Source organism: Schistocerca piceifrons, chromosome X (assembly GCF_021461385.2).
Source record: "Schistocerca piceifrons isolate TAMUIC-IGC-003096 chromosome X, iqSchPice1.1, whole genome shotgun sequence".
Classification (NCBI taxonomy): domain Eukaryota; kingdom Metazoa; phylum Arthropoda; class Insecta; order Orthoptera; family Acrididae; genus Schistocerca; species Schistocerca piceifrons.
The window spans coordinates 275,287,085-275,309,282 of NC_060149.1; the positions used below are offsets into that span (position 1 = coordinate 275,287,085).

General features: G+C 38.8%; 1 protein-coding gene across 2 annotated transcripts in view; it reads right to left on the bottom strand.

The window, feature by feature from the left end:
- LOC124722501 (phospholipase A-2-activating protein) overlaps positions 1-21,896 on the bottom strand; it is a 139,445-nt gene extending 117,549 nt beyond the window's left edge. Inside the window, exons 1-3 of one of the 2 annotated variants that reach the window (XM_047247655.1) lie at positions 21,628-21,896; positions 21,220-21,407; positions 12,331-12,567 (exon numbers count right to left, since the gene is read on the bottom strand). In XM_047247655.1, the coding sequence (XP_047103611.1) occupies positions 12,331-12,567; positions 21,220-21,407; positions 21,628-21,770 (568 nt within the window). In that variant the 5' untranslated portion in view covers positions 21,771-21,896. The remainder of the gene's footprint in view (positions 1-12,330; positions 12,568-21,219; positions 21,408-21,627) is intronic. The other variant, XM_047247656.1, reaches the window with a different exon arrangement.
- Positions 21,897-22,198: the final 302 nt, after the last annotated feature.

Below are 22,198 nucleotides of genomic sequence, written 5' to 3' on the forward strand. Positions count from 1 at the left end.
AGCAGAACTGAAAGAGCCACTGTGTGGAACATGATATCAAACACGTAAAGACACTGCCACAGCAGTGACGCGCGAGATTTGATGACTCGCTCATGGTGAAGCCATGGATATTCGGCACCTTCCAGTGTTGGCAGTGTGTGATGGATTCGTTGGGAGATTATTTCAAGGGACTCAAATGATGATGTTTGGTTTGTGGGGCACTCAACTGTGCGGGTGCTAATGACCGCACATAGTCCCAATTTCTACACAGTCCAATCTAGCCACTGTCACAAATGACGGATGATGATGAAATGATAAGGACAACACAAACACCCTGTCCCTCGGCAGACAAAATCCCAATCCCGGCAGAGAATCGAACTTGGGACCCCGTGTTCCAGAGGTAGCAACATGAGCCACTAGACCACGAGCTGCGGACTCGAGGGACTCAAAGATGTCACAGGTCTGTGTTCCTGCCACGTACTATGGTGTAGTGTTGCAACTGACAGCACAAACGTCTGAAACAATAAAATTTGTTTCGTCTTTTTCTCATGCATTATCTTTATAACAGTGTGTATGTTTATTCACCTCCCTAAATGTAATGTTTACATATGAACTAACCTACCATTTGCATAGTTCAGAATTTTTTAATTTCATACCACTTTTGAGACAAAAATTAGTTGCCATTACTTTTGCAATGACCCTCTTACACTCTGTGCTTCATTTTTATATTCTTTTAACTTTTGCAGCACTACTTGAAAATGACCCAAAAGCTGAAACTCCAATTATGTAATAAATAATTCACACAGTCAATGGCAAATATGACGTCATTAAAAAAAATTCATAACAATGCTTCATGAAAATTCTCAACTGTGTTTCATGAAAAGAGCATTGCCTTCTGTCCAGGAATTCCTATGCGAGTTCATGAAGCATGTCTAATACTTGTGTGTGGACTGAACCTACTGGTAACAAATATAGCAGCAAGCCTGTGAACTGCTTCAATATATTCTTTTATTTCAACCTGGTGGGAGTCCCTGACACTCAACAATTTGTCACATTAGTGTGCTGTACATGGTATCCTTCATAGGTAAGCTAATTTTTCCATATTTCTCCCAATAAACCAAAGCTGGCCATTTACTTTCCCTACTACTGACCTTAGGTGCTCATTCCATTTCATACTGCTTCACAATGTCATGCCTTGATTTTAATTTAGGTGACTGTGTCAAGCAGCATCCCACTACTACTGCATTCAACCATTGCAGGAGTGTTTTATCTACTCACCTGCATTAACTTACATTTTTCTACATTTACAGCAAGCTGTCATTCTCACTCCAAACAAATTCTGTATAAGTCACCCTGCAGCTCCCAATAGTCACTCAATGACACCTGTACACTACAGCATTGCTGTCCACCCTATCCGTTAAGCTCACATATGTATGTAGAGAACAAACTTCACAGTTGAAGTTAAAATTTAAACACCTGTGGCTGTCTCTTTTGCATTTAATTTATTTACACAGCCAGTTTTGGTGTTCCAATTACACCACCTTCAGGTCCCTGCATAAAAAACAACAATGACAACATACTCAAGATAATATACATACTAATAAAAGAAAGGTAAAAAATTGAGAGATTAATAATATCCAAGGGAATTGACAGTAAATATTTGCCAACAGCCAAACTGTACAGGATGTTACATCAACGTTAGCAAACCATTCAAAAGGAACTACATAATAGTTATAAAATTTTACAAATATTAACTGGAAAAATAGAACACCATACAACAGTAAAAACTAATCTCTGTATGGGAAGTCAGAAACAAATCAACCTCAGGTACCTGAGGTATGTCATATTTAATAAATAAAAAACTAAAATGTAAAATAAATATAACACACTTTGCCTGTACCAGATTCTCTAACAATAGGTAACACCATCATCTGACCTGTTGCTTGCAAGGACTACTTCTCATATAGACACACATTTTGTTCATTTTCTTGCTTTCTGATTTCATTCAATATATGCTTTCATATGTTTACCATGCTGCACAGATATTCCTGTGCACTTTTTTACAGTTACTTCAGGGATCTGCACTCTACCATTCACCCATGTACCCATAGATTATCCACTTATTGATCTATTTTGGTTGTGCCTAACCCTCATATTACATATTGATACTGTTTTCTGCAAAGCAGTAATTTGTTACAGTGTGTTATATTAGTTTTACATTTTAGTTTTTTATTAAGTATGAGATACCTTAGATATCTGAGGCTGACATTACTGACATTCAATACACAGATTAGTTTTACTGTTGTGTGACTTTATATTTCTCAGTTAATATTCATAAAATTTTATAGATATTCTCTTTTTACTGCGAATGATTCACAAACATTGATGTTAACACACTGTATGCCCCCATGAACCATGGACCTTGCCATTGGTGGGGAGGATTGCGTGCCTCAGCGATATGGATGGCCGTACCATAGGTGCAACCACAACGGAGGGGTATCTGTTGAGAGGCCAGACAAACGTGTGGTTCCTGAAGAGGGGTACCAGCCTTTTCAGTAGTTGCAGGGGCAACAGTCTGGATGATTGACTGACCTGGCCTTGCAACATTAACCAAAACGGCCTTGCTGTGCTGGTACTGCGAACGGCTGAAAGCAAGGGGAAACTACGGCCGTAATTTTTCCCGAGGGCATGTAGCTTTACTGTATGGATAAATGATGATGGCGTCATCTTGGGTAAAATATTCTGGAGGTAAAATAGTCCCCCATTCAGATCTCCGGGCGGAGACTACTCAAGAGGACATCATTATCAGGTGAAAGAAAACTGGCGTTCTACGGATCGGAGCGTGGGATGTCAGATCCCTTAATAGGCCAGGTAGGTTAGAAAATTTAAAAAGGGAAATCGATAGGTTAAAGTTAGATGTAGTGGGAATTAGCGAAGTTCGGTGGCAGGAGGAACAAGGCCTTTGGTCAGGTGAATACAGGGTGGTTGTTGTTGTGGTCTTCAGTCCTGAGACTGGTTTGATGCAGCTCTCCATGCTATTCTATCCTGTGCAAGCTTCTTCATCTCCCAGTACCTACTGCAACCTACATCCTTCTGAATCTGCTTAGTGTATTCATCTCTTGGTCTCCCCCTACGATTTTTACCCTCCACGCTGCCCTCCAATACTAAATTGGTGATCCCTTGATGCCTCAGAACATGTCCTACCAACCGATCCCTTCTTCTGGTCAAGTTGTGCCACAAACTCCTCTTCTCCCCAATCCTATTCAGTACCTCCTCATTAGTTATGTGATCTACCCATCTCATCTTCAGCATTCTTCTGTAGCACCACATTTCGAACACTTCTATTCTCTTCTTGTCCAAACTATTTACCGTCCATGTTTCACTTCCATACATGGCTACACTCCATACAAATACTTTCAGAAATGACTTCCTCACACTTAAATCTATACTCCATGTTAAATTTCTCTTCTTCAGAAACGCTTTCCTTGCCATTGCCAGTCTACATTTTACATCCTCTCTACTTCGACCATCATCAGTTATTTTGCTCCCCAAATAGCAAAACTCCTTTACTACTTTAAGTGTCATTTCCTAATCTAACACCCTCAACATCACCCGACTTAATTCGACTACATTCCATTATCCTCGTTTTGCCTTTGTTGATGTTCATCTTATATCCTCCCTTCCGTTCAACTGCTCTTCCAAGTCCATTGCTGTCTCTGACAGAATTACAATGTCATCGGCGAACCTCAAAGTTTTTATTTCTTCTCCATGGATTTTAATACCTACTCCGAATTTTTCTTTTGTTTCCTTTACTGCTTGCTCAATATACAGATTGAATAACATCGGGGAGAGGCTACAACCCTGTCTTACTCCCTTCCCAACCACTGCTTCCCTTTCATGTCCCTCAACTCTTATAACTGCTTATAACTGCCATCTGCTTTCTGTACAAATTGTAAATAGCCTTTCGCTCCCTGTATTTTACCCCTGCCACCTTTAGAGATATGATACTGCGTGAAGAGTTTGACAGAGCACTGAAAGACCTGAGTCGAAACAAGGCCCCCGGAGTAGACAACATTCCATTAGATTTACTGATGGCCTTGGGAGAGCCAGTCCTGACAAAACTCTACCATCTGGTGAGCAAGATGTATGAAACAGGCGAAATACCCTCAGACTTCAAGAAGAATATAATAATTCCAATCCCAAAGAAAGCAGGTGTTGACAGATGCGAAAATTACCGAACTATCAGTTTAATAAGCCACAGCTGCAAAATACTAACACGAATTCTTTACAGACGAATGGAAAAACTAGTAGAAGCCGACCTCGGTGAAGATCAGTTTGGATTCCGTAGAAATGTTGGAACACGTGAGGCAATACTGACCTTACGACTTATCTTAGAAGAAAGATTAAGGAAAGGCAAACCTACGTTTCTAGCATTTGTAGACTTAGAGAAAGCTTTTGACAATGTTGACTGGAATACTCTCTTTCAAATTCTAAAGGTGGCAGGGGTAAAATACAGGGAGCAAAAGGCTATTTACAATTTGTACAGGAACCAGATGGCAGTTATAAGAGTCGAGGGGCATGAAAGGGAAGCAGTGGTTGGGAAGGGAGTGAGACAGGGTTGTAGCCTCTCCCCGATGTTATTCAATCTGTATATTGAGCAAGCAGTAAAGGAAACAAATGAAACATTCGGAGTAGGCATTAAATCCATGGAGAAGAAATAAAAACTTTGAGGTTCGCCGGTGACATTGTAATTCTATCAGAGACAGCAAAGGGCTTGGAAGAGCAGTTGAATGGAATGGACAGTGTCTTGAGAGGAGGATATAAGATGAACATCAACAAAAGCAAAACGTGGATAATGGAATGTAGTCGAATTAAGTCGGGTGACGCTGAGGGAATTAGATTAGGAAATGAGACGCTTACAGTAGTAAATGAGTTTTGCTATTTGGGGAGCAAAATAACTCATGATGGTCGAAGTAGAGAAGATATAAAATGTAGACTGGCAATGGCAAGGAAAGCGTTTCTAAAGAAGAGAAATTTGTTAACATCGAGTATGGATTTAAGTGTCAGGAAGTCGTTTCTGAAAGTATTTGTATGGAGTGTAGCCATGTATGGAAGTGAAACATGGACGATAAATAGTTTGGACAAGAAGAATATAGAAGCTTTCGAAATGTGGTGCTACAGAAGAATGCTGAAGATTAGATGGGTAGATCACATAACTAATGATGAAGTATTGAATAGAATTGGGGAGAAGAGGAGTATGTGGCACAACTTGACAAAAAGAAGGGACCGGTTAGTAGGACATGTTCTGAGGCATCAAGGGATCACCAATTTTGTATTGGAGGGTAAAAATCGTAGAGGGAGACCAAGAGATAAATACACTAAGCAGATTCAGAAGGATGTGGGTTGCAGTAAGTACTGGGAGATGATGAAGCTTGCACAGGATAGGGTAGCATGGAGAGCTGCATCAAACCAGTCTCAGGACTGAAGACAACAACAACAACAACAACAACAACATGCTTTGGCTGCTGCCAAATATTTATACTAAATTCCCTTCGATATTACTTATCAATTTTCATACTGTCCTTTTACTAGCATGTTTATTAACTTGATTACATTGTAAACGGTGGTTTTTTTTTTTCCCACACACACAGGGGCTTAAAGATGATGTAATGGAATAATGAAACTGGTTGCTTATAAATTATATGAAAAAGAGATGAATGCATGTATTTTAATTTTCATATCATTTTTATCAGCTGAAGTCCTTGTAACCATCTATTACATACATGGACATACTGAAAGGATATTGCCAAAACATGCATTGTAGAAGAATGTAGGGGACAATGTGAGAAGGGGGTATAACAAGGATAGCTAAATGTGTGTCTAGGTCTGTAAAAATAACTGATTTAGAGCAGAGAGAAACATGAAGGATTAGTAGTAGTAGTAGTAGGAGGAGGAGGAGGAGGAGGAGGAGATTAGTGTTTAACATACCATCAACAACGAGGTCATTAGATATGAAGAATAAGCGGAAATACGGAAGCGTCCGATCCCGCCCATCTGCTTTGACCCATGACGTCACAAATATGGCGGAAACAACCATAAACCATGATACCATTATGGCGCATACAAAGTCGTTACATACACATTATGAGGACGAAAATACATCAAAAAACACACACACACTTCCCACAAAAAGCCTAATGACACTAATGGGACAAGCGCAGGTAATGGGGTGTTTTTGGGTGGGGGCAAACTAAATATAAAGAAATTTAGACACCCACCCCCATACAAAACCACACAAAATGACAAAAAAATCCATCACAAAACCCCCCAAATGCCACTAAACACAATGTGGTGTCACCGCCAGACACCACACTTGCTAGGTGGTAGATTAAATCGGCCGCGGTCCATTTAGTACATGTCGGACCCGCGTGTCGCCACTGTGTGATCGCAGACCTAGCGCCACCACAAGGCAGGTCTCGTGATACGAACAAGGACTCGCCCCAGTTGTACGGACGACCTAGCTAGCGACTAGATGTACGATGCCTTTCTCTCTCTTTAGCCAAGAGACAGAATAGCCTTCAGCTAAGTTAATGGCTACGAACTAGCAAGGCGCCATTAGCCTTACAGTGATTGTAATTAAAGTCTCCTGTGTATTGTCAAGAGCGATGTACCACAATGATTGATTAAAGATAAGTATTAATCCAGCTACGTACTTTTCTTCATAGCATTAATTACGTAGCCTGTTCCAGTACTTCACGCCCGTCTGCGTTAGTCTAGCGTGCATTTTCAGCCATCTCGATCTTCAAGGTGTTGGCCCAGCTGCCGACACATCACACAATATCATCTGGAATCGGACACTTCCCTTGACCTATATAGCTCAATAGCAGCTCCCGATCCCATAAATTACGATCAAACACTTCCCTTGGCCTATATAGCTCAAAAACATCCTGATACTAATACCAACATACACAGCCACACACAGGGATCAAACACTTCCCTTGACCTGCGCACTGTTAATTTTACCTGTCATATCCATTCCTGAACAAAAACAACAACTGATTAATTTTACTAAAATTACCACACGATGTACAGCGAACAACATTAAATTAACCTTCACACAAAATCGTTAACTCACTGAAACGAATTCCACTACAAACACAGCCGACACTCGAACAATTCTGGATAATGAGCAAAAGCAAACTGAGCCCATCACACCACACAAACGAAAACCCTGGACATACCACCAGAGAGCACAACAAACCACAACACGACGACATCTACAAACACGCCACACTCACAAACCAAACTCCGCGCCGTCATGACGTCACACACGACAACACCCTTACGTCACGGGTTAAAGCTGACGCGTGGGATCGGACGCTTTGGTCGACCCGCATAAGCTCAGATTAGGGAAGGAAAGGGAAGGAAATCAGCCATTCCCTTTATCACCATCCCGACATTTGATTGAAACAATTTAGGAAATTCATGAAAAACCTAAATCAGGACAGGCGGATGTGGTTTTGAGATTTCATCTTCCCAAATGCGAGTACAGTGTGTTAACCACAGCACCATCTCGCTCAGTATAAGTCAGTGTAAGTATGAAGGTGGGGAGGGATTAAAGGAGATATGAAATAGCAGTGGGGTCAGAAATAGGGAATAAGGAGGAAGGCAGGCATAGCTTTAGCACAGACCACAAGGACTGCTGGAAAGACTGTGGAGGATCTAGGAAGCACACATACAGATAATTAGCAAAAATACCTTGCTTCTCACCAAAAGGGGATATATGAGGTCATTAACCATCATGTGGAGTCTTTGAACACCACTACTACTCCATTCTCACCAAAAACTTACTACTAAGCACCAATGCCTTCACCATCTTTGTTAGTCCATGATTTTGTCGACACATACCTGTCTACGAACTACATCCTATCAGCCACCTGCATGCACTGAATTAATAAAACAGTATTACATTACATAATTTTATTAATTCACTATTACCACTTGCCTACCGTATTTCACATAATGTCTTTCATATTAACAAACTTTTCTCATGGCAACAGATTTGCTTCCCTCTATCATGCAAGTTCTATGCTACAATATTTCATATCCGCACACTTCTTAACTCTCTTGCACTGTTATATATCTCTTGATCAAGGTTGCAACATAACTACCATGTCTAAGTCTGCATGCCCTATCCCTGTAATTGGTCTTTGCCATTATAATTACAATTGCAATGAGCAATGTGAGTAAACCCAGGACCAGTCATACAAACTGCATTGCAGCAAATGTGGGCAAAAAGAAAGTATCACACAGCTGCTGCTTACAGTTTGTTGTACACAGCATTGCAGCAATATAAGCCTTGAACATTAACACATACTGCAAATTTACACTAATGCACACCAATTTTGCCTGTGGCCAGTCACTAGTGCTTCAGCTTTACAATACTGATTTGGTTACATTAGGAACTAATATGATACATAATGTAACACAAGATGCCCTCCAATTCTTGATAAAAGAAGTGACAAAACTGTTTTCACTTTCAAACTATTATTCGGTATTCAGTTAAGAATAAATGACAGCTGTGTCCCTTTTATGTGACACCAAGTTAAAATCTTTAGCCATGACTTCTTAATTCAATTACAGAAATATACAAGGTAAATTCCATATGAAAGCAACCTTCAGCACCAGCAATTTTCCAGAAGTAATCATGCTGCTTCCAACCCAAAATCCTAAACACAATCATGCACAAACAGCTGTGTTTTGTCTTACAGCAGCCCTAACATGTTAAGAATTCTGTGGTACCTACACTACTGCAAAGTCAAAATAATACTTCCTATTACTATATGGTACCTAATATACGAGGGCAGGGATTTGCATAAAACTTAACGCTGCTGCAGTCTATGGCAGTATTTAAATCATGTATGATTCAAAATATTGTATACAATGTGAAATGCAGCCTAAAATCCTGTCTAAGCAGGCCGAATTACACAGCTGCTCCAAACTGATTTTCTCAAAGCAAATGGTAGCTGACAAAACCTAATTTCAGCATAATTCCACTTGCTGCATGTGTAACTAACTAGTCTGAGGAAAACTAAGTAAATGCTGAAACAAATTACTCAACATGAGATTAACAAGTGAACTTCACGCAATGTAGTTATCTGTTAACTTAAACGCAACAAAGTTCTATAAGGCTCTCTCACTGCAGTTATTTCTAGCCATAGCTACAACAAAACTTTGTTAAAAAATGTAATATGTCAAATAAGTGAAACCACGAGCTGATATCTAGAAAAGGTGTAGTTTACCATACCTAGGTTGGTACTGTATCAGTTTCACATAGCCATTGGAGTATCATTTCACGTATCCAATGAGAAATGAGTCATTGTATTTTGAGCACCAAAACTGAAACCATTTAAAATTCTTTCAGATTATTTATTGCTACATTTGGTCACGATAGACTGCTCTAAATTGTTGTTGTACATCTTCAATACTGTTGCTGCTATTTCTTGAGAATGTAGTTCATGATAAAAGATGACAGTTCTTTGTAAATGGGCGTAATCTAATAGATTTTTACAACTGTACTGAACAGTCAACCCAGATTTTATTCAGTGTTTGATGTTCTTGAACAAAGTAGTATGATTACAACTACAAATCAAAATTTGTGAACAATGAACAACATAACCAAAAGTAAAAATAAAGATCAAAGTCCAGGTTTTACAGCCACTCAATTGTTTGAATGCCAGTCAGATGCAATTTTTCGAGGGCATGGGTTAAGGATCCTAGGATATTGCACCATTTGTACAATGGCTTCTGGCTGAATACCTAAGACCATTTACAAATTTTAGTCTTCTCAAAGACTGGTGGTAGTCTAATTCTAATATGAAACTAAAAAAGGAAATAAGCCAGCATTTAGTGAGAAGTCCACAGAACTTGCATTGTTCTGTTACTATCTCATCAAAGCATGCAGCCTTTTCACTTTGGAAGGGGAGGAGGAGGGGCGGGGGGTACTTAAACCTTCCTGCATTTCCGAAGTTGTAAATGGTTGGGGATATAGATCCTGTTGCTCATTCCACTTTATGGAGAGAATCTGAAGAAAGTGAACAGAGCTTATGTAACTAACATTAATTTGCATTATAATTTTGGATGTATATCACGGTCACAAAATTACTTATGTAACTATGGTAAATATCTTATCAACTTCTTAACTCACAACCACAGTTTTTTTTTTAAATACACTGCACATTTGGTGGTTATATTCACATCAGGATTTCACAAAACTGCTTCAACTCATTCCTGTGTAACAAACTGTACTGCCTCTATCCTAGTGCCTTGCTTAACCACGTGTCGTGCCTGAAGCAATAGAAGAAAAAATGACAATGGAGAAATTGTTGAGCATAAGAATTATTAAGCACTCCACAGTGACAGTCACCACATGCACAGCATAATACATTCTCAGATTATCACGTGACATATAAGATTTAATCTGTCTCGACAAAAAAATGGCTCTGAGCACTATGGGACTTAACATCTACGGCCATCAGTCCCCTAGAACTTAGAACTACTTAAACCTAACTAACCTAAGGACATCACACAACACCCAGTCATCACGAGGCAGAGAAAATCCCTGACCCTGCCGGGAATCGAACCCGGGAACCCGGGCGTGGGAAGCGAGAACGCTACCGCACAACCACGAGCTGCGGACCAATGTCTCGACACCTGGCCACAGATAAACCCGGACATTCGATACCACCCATCAGCGTTGACCATGAAGTCATACCACAATCCAAGATCCAACACACACTATTTCAAAATAGTGACCAATACTCAGAATGTTTCGATGGTGCACAAACGTAAACATGAAGTATAGAATCATACAAATTATTAACAACAGATACTGAAACTAATGGAACAACTGCAGAAAAATGGTTTTGAGCGGGGATAAACTAACATATAACATAACAGCAAAATCACATTAATAGTGAAATGCACAAAACAGTGACAGTAACAAGGTACAGTGAAAAATGAAGAAAGCTACCAAAATGCAGTACTGACGGCTTGAGTTTAGGTATATAGCTTTACTTGAAAGACCAGAATCAATACAGAAATCCTAAAAGTAACTCCACTAGAAACCTAGCAAAAAATCACAGAAACTAACAATGCAGTAACAACAAAATCAGTCGACTTGTCCAAAGTACCACAACACCAAAACTATCTCATAACTAACACCTACATTGGCAAAATGATCTCCACAATACCCACAATCAACAGTTCAAGATAATTATTAAAAAATTGCAGTAATACCACATTATATACACACAATATGCACATTAGCACCAATACCATTCCTACTACAGTAAAAAAAATAAAATGATCCTCACCACAAAAAGTCAGCCAACACACAAATCGAGAAACAATATGTCATCAACACACACTCTCAACTATCAAGACTACAGTTTTACAACTAGCAACCCCTCTGGATAGAACACCATATGTTGTCCCACCAAAAATGCCACATACACTGGTCCCTGATCCAAGATGCATCAATGTTGGCCAGTTCCACACCTTTCCAATTAGCTTAACATTTCACTCATAATAACTATATAGGGATCAGCTTGTTGTCCACCATCGTGACCTGCAGGGACCTACTTGTGAACTTCGTTGCCACATCCGTAACTAACAAAAAACAAACCATACAATTAAATCTTCAACCATACACAATACCACACACTTAAATCCAAACCTAGTAAAAAAAATCTATTTAAAATAATTCACATTTACTGATAAATCAAAACTGCACATTTCTGAATATACACTCAGGATTATCTTCAGATTTAAGTATTTGAGTCGGTAACTCCTCTTGTCTATTCAGAACCTCATGTCAGAGTACTCAGTACTACTGAGTGATCAAAACACGCCATGTAATTAAAAATGTGCAACTGAAAATCAACAATGAGACTTCCCTTAAATTTCAATACAGTTGCTGATTCTCACAAGTAGAATATGTCAACTATAGTGAAAGTATCTATTGCCAATAACTGCCAACATCAAAATAACTCACTAACAAACTGCCACAAGCTCTCCATCATCATCAGCAGCAGCAAAGAAAACCTCTGATAGCATGTCACTTAGTTGATTTCTTACTTTGTACTGGGATATGTAAACATAACTTTCTACATGCAATGGCATAATTTTTATCATGTGCAAGTATTCAACTTCAGTCAATCTAAAACCTGATATTTCACATGCTATGACGTAACACTGTGAATACAGATCAAAAACACTATAACTTTAGCGCTAAATAATGTTTCCCATATTTTTAAAGTACACCACTAACAACTACAGATTGTAGCTTACCTTGCAATGTGTCAATCAGTGTGCCTTTTAATTCCCAAATCATTATATTTTTGTCTGCAGATGCTGTTACAATTATTCCAGTAGGCATCTGCACTGCAGCCCATACAGTTGCTTCATGTCCAGTCAGTACAACAGTGGGTTCTTTGAAGTCATCAAATATGTTCCAGAAGGCAGCAGTTTTGTCCCAAGATGCACTAAGAAGTGTGCCTGGAAGTATGCCCGGTTGCACAGAGCACACTGCAAGAAAGATTTTTATAAAAAAAGGGTCATGCTGCATAGTAAATCAATCACACCTACATTTCACTAAGTATTCTCATGTTTCCCACGAGTAGGGCTAAAAAGGATGTGGCACTAAACACTGGGAAGGAGAAGGAAGGGGGGGGGGGGGGGGGGACACAGAGGGCAAAGCACAGTGGCTAACACAGGCAAAGCTTGTGAAGTTAGCAGGCCCACACATCTAAATGTTTTAGCTGTTAACTCTCACCAGAGGTCTTCTGACTGTTGTTACAGGAAGTAATTCATATAGCCTAAGTTTCTAGTTGGGTCACAGAACAAAAATGTGACTGAGGTGCAAACAATGAACGACTCTGCATCAATTGCCAATTGCACTATTTCTGAAAACACGGTGGTGATTACATTGGAAATTTGTGGGAACAATACAGATTTCTCTTTGGTAGAAGATGATCTGCCCATTCTTCAACTGGCTAATCAAAACACGGAGGAGGAGGAGATTAGTGTTTAACGTCCCTTTGACAACGAGGTTATTAGAGACGGGGCATAAGCTTGGAGTAGGGAAGGATGGGGAAGGAAATCAGTGATGCCCTTTCAAAGAAACCATCCCAGCATTTGCCTGAAGCGATTTAGAGAAATTGTGGAAAACCTAAATCAGGATGGCCAGACATGTGTCTGAACCATCGTCCTTCTAAGTCCAATGTGCTAACCACTGCGCCACCTCGCACGGTCTCAAAACATGTACTAAACATAAAAAATTACAATATGTATAGATGGTAAATCCTGCCAAATGTGTAATATAGATTACTTTCACCTAAACAGAACGGCAACCTAGATGGTAACATTTTTGTCATGAATGAGTGCTAAGTGCAGTGTAGCAGAGGCAACAAAATTACCTGTTGGGAACCTACATGCAAAATTGTGACAGTGGAGTTTCAACGCAAAACTCAACGAAGGTCTGCAGTCAACTACATACCGGTCCTAACAGTTCATTTCTCAACAATAGCATGCAGTGATGATTGAGAGCTTGGGTGACATTCTTCTCTGCGATAATATTGCCAATAGTATATGTGTATTATTTCTTAGAGGCATTTTTTGTTGATATGCCATACATCCCATATTACTTAATCAAAATTAAGATTGAGACATCATTTTCAAAATTTCAATTACCACTAACAACAAAAAACACACTAATAATTTAAAGTTATTGTATTCATTAAAAAAGCTATTTCAAACATTTTTTTGATAAAAGCAATGTACACAGTGCAACCTATTGACAATCTGTTTAACAAACACGCACAGCAGCTGTTGCAGTTGCTTAGATTCTGTACATAAGCACAGTCCATCACACAAGTTTGGCCACACATATTGATGTAAGGAATATAGAAGGCAGCATCTACTGACAATCTTAATTTACTCTCATGCACAACAGCAGTTAGAGATGTTTTTACCTTTCTTTCTTTCTTTCCTTTTTTCTTAAAGCAACCATTGTGTACTGTGTGAAGAAACTGAATTGTATCCGTGTTCGTAATGGAGCACAACATGCAGACCAAAAGGGAGACCACCAACCTGAGGGGGCATTCTGCAGCATTGGAATGTGTCACAGGCCACAGAAGAAAACAATGAAATGATCGTATGGCATTGTTGCCCAGGAGATCCCAATCGGATTCAGCCAAGTGTAAGTCTTATTTCAGTTGACGCCACACTGGGTGACTTGCGTACCAATGATGAGGATGAAGTGATGGTGAGGATGACGTTTGGTTTGTGTGTCGCTCAACTGCGCAGTTATTAGCACCCGTACAAATTTCCTATCTAGTCCAATCTCGCCACTTTCATGAATGATGATGAAGACAACACACACCCAGTCCCCGAGTGGAGAAAATCTCCAACCCGGCCGGGAATCAATCCTAGGCTCGCTGCATGGGAGGCAAGCATATTACCGCTCAGCCAAGCAGAAGAATTAATACTGGACAAAGTGATGAACAAAGATAACTTCGACTCCAGCAAGATACAGAAGCTCAGTGTAATTGCAGACAGTTCAATTCAGCATATCAAAAGAAAAATGCTATTATCATGTTAATTAGAAATCTTAATGCTAATAAGATATTAATCAATGGTGTAAGATTAGCGGTAACTCAGGAAAGTAAGTCATCACTGCTAAATTAATTGACTTTGACACAACTGTGCTCATATCCACATTAACCTCACGTCATCTACACTAACCGTGCCTTTCCAAACGATAAAACAATTACCAACAAAAACAGCCTTCACTACGAACATTAATAAAGCACAAGGTCAGATGCTTCATAGGGCAAGAACTGTATTTATCAGAACCTGTTTTTTCTCATTTACAGTTGTCTGTACCTTTTTCACAAGTTCACAGATTCCATTTGTGCTGAAGATTCATACAACCAAAAAGTAAACAGTGATCACATTATAACTGCTAACATTGTTTCCGAAGCATGTTTTGTAAAATAAGGAAGTTTGAAAAAATAAAATTAATCTGACACAGGCAAGGCCTGCTTTGTATATGTTTTGCAAGTAATCACACTATATATTGATGTTAGGCAATGAAAACCCCTTACCTTCCATTTTGTTAAATTTTGGGAAATACGGAAGCGTCTGATCCCACCCGTCTGCTTTGACCCATGACGTCACACATATGGCGGAAACAAAAACAAACACACACACTTTCCACAAGAAGCCTAATGACACTAACGGGACAAGCGCGGGAAATGGGGTGTTTTGGGTGGGGGGAAAACTAAATATAAACAAATTTAGACACCTTGCGTAGCTACAACGTGTAAGTGAAAACAGCCATGCATGAATACCCACCCACCTCCCCAGGGGTCGTAACCCCTGCAACCCATAGAAGATGCTTCAGTAGCTGATTAGTGTTTTTTGTCTTAAAAAAAAAAAAAAAAAATCTCACGGGATAGAACGAACAGATCAGAAAGATAAATATAATAAACTAAAACAGAAATTGGAAGAAACATAATTAAAATAAGTACTAAGTGTTTTTAAATTTAAAAAAAAATCTCACGAGATAGAACGAACAGATCAGAAAAGTAAATAAAAAAAGATAAAACAGAACTGGAGACAGCCACATTCAAACCAAACTCCGCGCCGTCATGACGTCACACACGACAACACCCTTAAGTCATGGGTCAAAGCCGACGCATGGGATCGGACGCTTCTGTCGACCCAAATTTTGCAGGAGAAGCAAAAATGGTTTCGTAGAAAATTATACAGAAAACGGTTTCCTAGAAAGTGATACAGAAAGTTGCAGTATGTTTAACTGTATAGTAAAAGCCTAGTTAATTGACAGATTACAGAAATCCGTGCACTTTCAAATCTCTCTTTGATTATGGAGTTACTGGTTACTGAATTTACAAGGGTTTCACAGACAAATGGATTTACAGAGTTTTCACTCCCTAACATTGATATAATGAAATCAATTCTTTACAATGAGAGGATAATTGTTATTACTGTTCACAATGTAATACTTTTTACGTATAAATATCTGTATTTGCTTATTTCTCCATTACTATATTAACTGATCAGTGACTGATCAGGATAGACTGCAAATTATTCACACCAGCCAACTAGTTCTAGTGAAACTGTTTCGATTAAATGCATAAGCTTGTGGGTCTAAATAATACTGGCCCATTCAGACTTGCACATTTCTTTGCATTACTTTTTCTGACAAAATCATGCCCAAGACATTATACATGCACATACATACTCTTTGGTGCATGGGTGATTGACAAGGGTTCTTTTCGCTATGCTTCAAATGACAAAACAGTAGTCCTGACAGCTGGCCACACTGTTGCTGTCACAGATAGGCTGCACATACAAAATCACACTGTGTGTGTGGTTTTGGTTGATAAACAAGGTAACCACACAAATCCCACTTTAACAGGGCTCTTCTTTCACCATACAGACCATAGGATATCTGGAGACTTCATACATGCATGAATAACAAGCTCAAAGTCATATCTCCACTGCACAGTTAACACTCCTTTTGACTCATTCCATTGCAAACACATGCATGCATTCACAACTGAAAACTGCTGAACACATGCAAACACCAATAAAGCTAACACTGTTAAAGGCAAGTGAAAAACGATACGAATTATTTGCCAAAAAGGAAGAGCAGCACAACATTCGAAGTTTGCCGTAAATGCACTAGAGGCAACTATTCTGTGCTGCTTAGACTTTAGCAAAGCCTTTGACACTTCAGCATTTTACTTGCCTAACTTAGCAGCCTAAATTTCTCGCCAAGTGCAGTGAAATGGTTTCGCTCACACATGACATCTCACCAGCAATGCGTCAAGTCCAGCATCTTAAAGTCACAGTGAAGGCAGGGAGCATAAGATGACCCCATTCAGCCCAGAGTTTGGTACTAGATCCTACACTCTTTCCATTGTACGTAAATGATGTGTTATCCATTTTGTCCTACTGCAAATACCACATGTATACTGATGATGTTCAGTTGTATTTAACTGCAAAAACAATAAACCAGAAGACAGCTATCCAGAATTTAAATACCAGCCCATGTGCAAAAACTCAACCAGTATTGGCTGATCATTCTGGGCTCATTAGCCTGAATTATCGGGAATCCCTACCATCTTTGACCCTAAGTGGGACAAAAACCAACTTCTCTCCTTCAGCAAAGAGTCTAGGAGTAATAATAGATGAAAATCGGAATTGGAATTTGCACGCAACTGCAGTGTGCAAGAAGGCAACAGCATCTCTCCACATCCCACAAACATATAAAAAGCTCTTCCCTCTTGACCAGAAAAGAGCCTTTTACAAACATTTATACCTCCAATTATTGATTACAGCCAAGTGATCCAGCAAGGCCTTTCTCAGGAAAGCTCACAGCATATGGAACTGGTTATGAATGTGTGTTTGTTATATGTGATGTCTGGGTCTTTGATCATATTTCACAATCATATGAACAGCTAGCCTGGGTTTGTGCAGACAAGCACAAAGATTTCCATATCCTCCATCTTCTCTACTGTCTTACCAATGAATACTGTCCCTCATCTCTCTCCTCGACCTTGTCTGAACAACATGGCAGAAACTGCCCTTCCCACTGGAGCAAAATCCTTTAAGTCCTACAGCACTGTTCAGCTACTTTCTGGAAGCCCTCCTCACTGGCATGAACCCCACTCTGCTATAACCTCCCATATCATATTAGAGAACTGAATAACATCCCCAGCTTCTGAAGACAGTTACATATCTACTAAAGCAACCATAAGGATTAACACTGTCCCTGTACACACTCCTTTCCCTTGTACATCCTTCTTTGCGACCAGATCGTCCTCATTTCCCAATATTCTTAGGTGGTACAATGTCCTTAAATTTTCTTTCCCCTAAACTTGCTATATCAGAAAACATCTGCCTTGTACACCTTTTATCTAACATTACCACCACCACTGCTATCACAATTAGTGGCAGCAGATGCAGTAGTACAAGTACTGCCTGCATTAACTTTATAAGTTCTTGACTGCTATTTCAGGAACAAAAATCATTGTAATACCGTATGTCACATTAAAATTCTTATTTCTTAGGAAACACTGACATAAAAAAGGTATTGTACATTTGAAACCCTGATCCGATGTACGAGAAGGACTGATGGCTCCAAACAGAACTGGTTACTTAATAAATGGAAGAATGCAAGGAGTGATACAAGTAACATAAATAAAACGAACCAGACTGAGAAAGATGAAAATCTACCTTTTAATATTGACAGCCTACAAGACGAAAGTATCAGAACACTCTTTGCGGCCAGGATGGAAAGGAAACTAGTTGAATCATTTGAAGGAAGTACAGAGGAAATATATGACTATATAAAAGCTAATGTGAAAATCATAGCAACAGAGGTGTTGGGTAAAAAAGATAGCAACCACAACCGTGCAGCAGAGTGGTGGTCAGAGGAACTAGAGGTCCTCATTAGAGAAAAACGAAATGCGTTCCTTCAGTGGTTGAATGATAAAACAGAAGAAACAAGGGCAATATACAAGGAAAAGAAGAATGAAGTGACGAAAAAAATAAGGATGGCAAAAAATGAAGCATGGGAAAGAACATGTGCCAAGGTGAATAGCAAATTAGGATTTGGGAGAGCAAAAGAAGCATGGTCAGTATTGAAAGGGCTTCGACAGGATACAAAAAGCAAAACTAATCTCCAACTGATAACACAAAAGGAATGGGAAGAGTATTTCCAAAAATTATTAAATGAGGACAGAGAAGAATATCTAGAAGAAGGAACAGGGGAAGATAAAGGACATGAAGATGATGAGATCCATATTTTAGAAAGTGAAGTACTTCAGGCGTTGAGAACAGGAAAGAATGGTAAATCACCGGGACCAGGCAATATCAATCTGGAGTGTCTGAAATATGGTGGTGACAAAATTGTGAAACTGATAACACAGCTCTTCAACAAAATGATACATGGAGATTCAATACCCAACGAAATGAAGCTAGGTTACATTAATACAATATTTAAGAAAGGGGATCGCAAAATTTGTTCAAACTATCGAGGAATTTGTGTTACAAACACATTAATGAGAATTTTTGCGAAAGTAATTAAAAACAAACTGGAAAAAAATTTTAGAACCCAAGAAGAACAATGTGGATTCACGGCTGGGAGATCATGTGTAGACCATATTTTCACATTACGACAGATTTTGGAAAAACATAGGGAAAAATCAAAAAGTATAGGATTAATTTTCATAGATCTAGAAAAAGCGTATGATACTGTTCCAAGAAAATTACTTTGGAGAGCACTACATATGGCAAACATAAACCCTTCCTTGATTAAAATAATACGACAGATGTATAAAGATAACATTTGCCAAGTGAAAGTTGGTAATAAACTTTCACAGAAATTTAGAACAAGCAAAGGCTTTTTACAGGGCTGTCCCATGTCACCATCATTATTTAAAATCTATATAGATATTAGCCTTAGAACATGGTCTCGTAAAGGTAATAGTATGGGATTAGAAATAAGAGATTGAGTTTACCTACATCATTTATTATTTGCTGATGATCAAGTAGTCGTAGCTCAAGATGGGGAGGATGCTAACTATATGTGCAACCAACTAACAGTAGCATACAAAACTTGGGGTTTGAAGATTAATTACCAAAAAACAGAATACTTGACTAATGATTCAGATGAGCTTTACATTGAAGGAAAGAAAATCAAAAAGATAAACACTTTCTGTTATTTGGGATCCATTTTAGAAATCGAGGGAAAATCAGACTCAGAAATCAATAAAAGAATTAGTAGCGGACGGAGGGTCATTGGGATGCTTAACTCAGTCTTATGGAGCAGGAATGTAATGAGCAGAACTAAAAAATTAATATACAAATCCATATTAGAGAGTGTGGTTCTGTATGGAACGGAGACCTGGACAATTAACATGAAGCACATTAAAAAATTACAAGCTCTAGAGATGGACTTTTGGAGAAGATCGGTAAGAATCTCCAGGAAAGAAAAGATAAGGAACACCGAAGTAATAAGGAGAATGGAAATAAAAGAAAGAATATATGACGTAATGGATAGGAAGAAATTACAGTGGTACGGGCATGTACGACGAATGGAGGAAGCCAGAATACCAAAATTGATACTGGAGTGGGAACCGGAGGGGAGAAGAAGAAGACGACGACCTATGACCACCTGGCTCCAAAATGTACAGCACACAATGAGGAGAATGGGCGCAGAGGAAGAGGACACGCAAGATTGAAACACCTGGAGAAATATTTTGAGAGTATAGTTTAAGAACGTTTATTGTTTGTATTGTCATTTCCAGGTAAATTATTATGTTGGAGATAAGCCTCTGTAATGAGGAAAAGCTCAAAATAAAAAAATAATATTTAATAAATAAGTAAAACTATGTAGCAACAGCTATGCTAAACTGTCAACTCACTATCTGATCACAGCCTTAGGAAACCATACATATCCATCCAAATTGGATCAAAAAGATTGTATCTACTCCATGATACACAATTACACCCAAACCAACATAAACACGATTTTCACCTGCAAAATCAAAATTCAATTAAACAATGTGTGTTTGATTGACTACAGACTGCATTTTCCAGACCAGAAGACACACACACACACACACACACACACACACTTCCTCTTTTTGTCTTTCTCTGAGAAAGACAATCACTATCAAGGCCGCCATTACACAAAAGAAATATTTATACCTAAACACAATTACTCTGGAACTTATCTTGTTCACATTGTAAGTTGGTATTTCACTCCAACACCTGAGTTCACGCAACATGCGAAAGCTTGATCCTAGTCCCAAACAGTTACTTTCTCAATCCAACCACAAAAATTAGGCTCTCTTACAACTCACAGGAAGAATTTATCCATACTCAGAACTAAAGGAAATAACTATCTGCATATGTGCGAAATTTCCTGCCGTGAATGCAGCGGTAAATACGAAAAATGAAAATTGAGTTTACCAGTACACTAATAATTGAAAGAGGAAATATTTTCACTGTTACACCACACAAAGATTGCAACTTAAACTCAACATACAACAAATAATATCTGTAGCAATAGTGTATAGTATACTGAACGATTTGATACAAAGTGTTCAACAACGGATCGTTACACAGTGTTTATAAACATACCTGTATCGCTATGGGAAATCAACATAAGTAGGGGTTTATTGCCAGATATTTCAAATACACGGATAATTTTGTCATTACTCCCAGTAACCACGAAATCCCTGTCAGATTCATCTGTGACGACACATACAGAACATACGAAGTTGCGATGGTCTTCATACGTTAATCCATGCTCAAAACTACGTCTGATCCTGTGTAACAGGAAAAAAACACAATATAATTGCATTTATATGTGCATAAACACATTACATATGAAGGGTGTGGCCTTAAGACTTTAATTTTGACTTGTGGTTATAAATATCACATTTCAAGCAATTATATATTCTAGTATCGCTTCTAATTTACAAATAAAAGCATTTCACACATCCGAACAAAAATATGGACGATAATGTCTACTTTACAATAACTTACTGGTCACATTCCCACAACTTGGCTGTACAATCTCGTGAAGCTGTTATCAAATTTCCAGAGCGCGTCGTGCAAATAGCACGTACGTCTGCTTTATGTCCAGAAATCGTGTAACTCAATTCAAATTTCGTTTTCGGTTGTGACATTGTTGTATCAGAGCGCTATTTAACGCACTATGTTAAATGCATAAAAGACTACTAAACCGAAACCAAAGTTTAAATTTCCGTCCCGTCACCTACACGATTCGCCACTGTTATGATCTTCAGCGTCTACCGGTGCCTCTGTCAGTGCAAAGAGCTTCATACAGATGCTACACAACACACATTGAGCCGCAACTAGAATTAATTTGAGGTGAATTGATTGACAGATATGTATATAAATTTTGTGTCTTTCATCAATAGTGACGAAATCCTCATGGACGCTGAACATATCACATAAACAGACATAAGGTACATATAATATATGGCATCAAGCCGCCCTCCACAGACACTTAAAACTTGCACATGCATAATATATATCAATGCGCCAGCTACTTTGCCTCTGGAAACATCCTATTAGCTCACTGTCGTGCCAG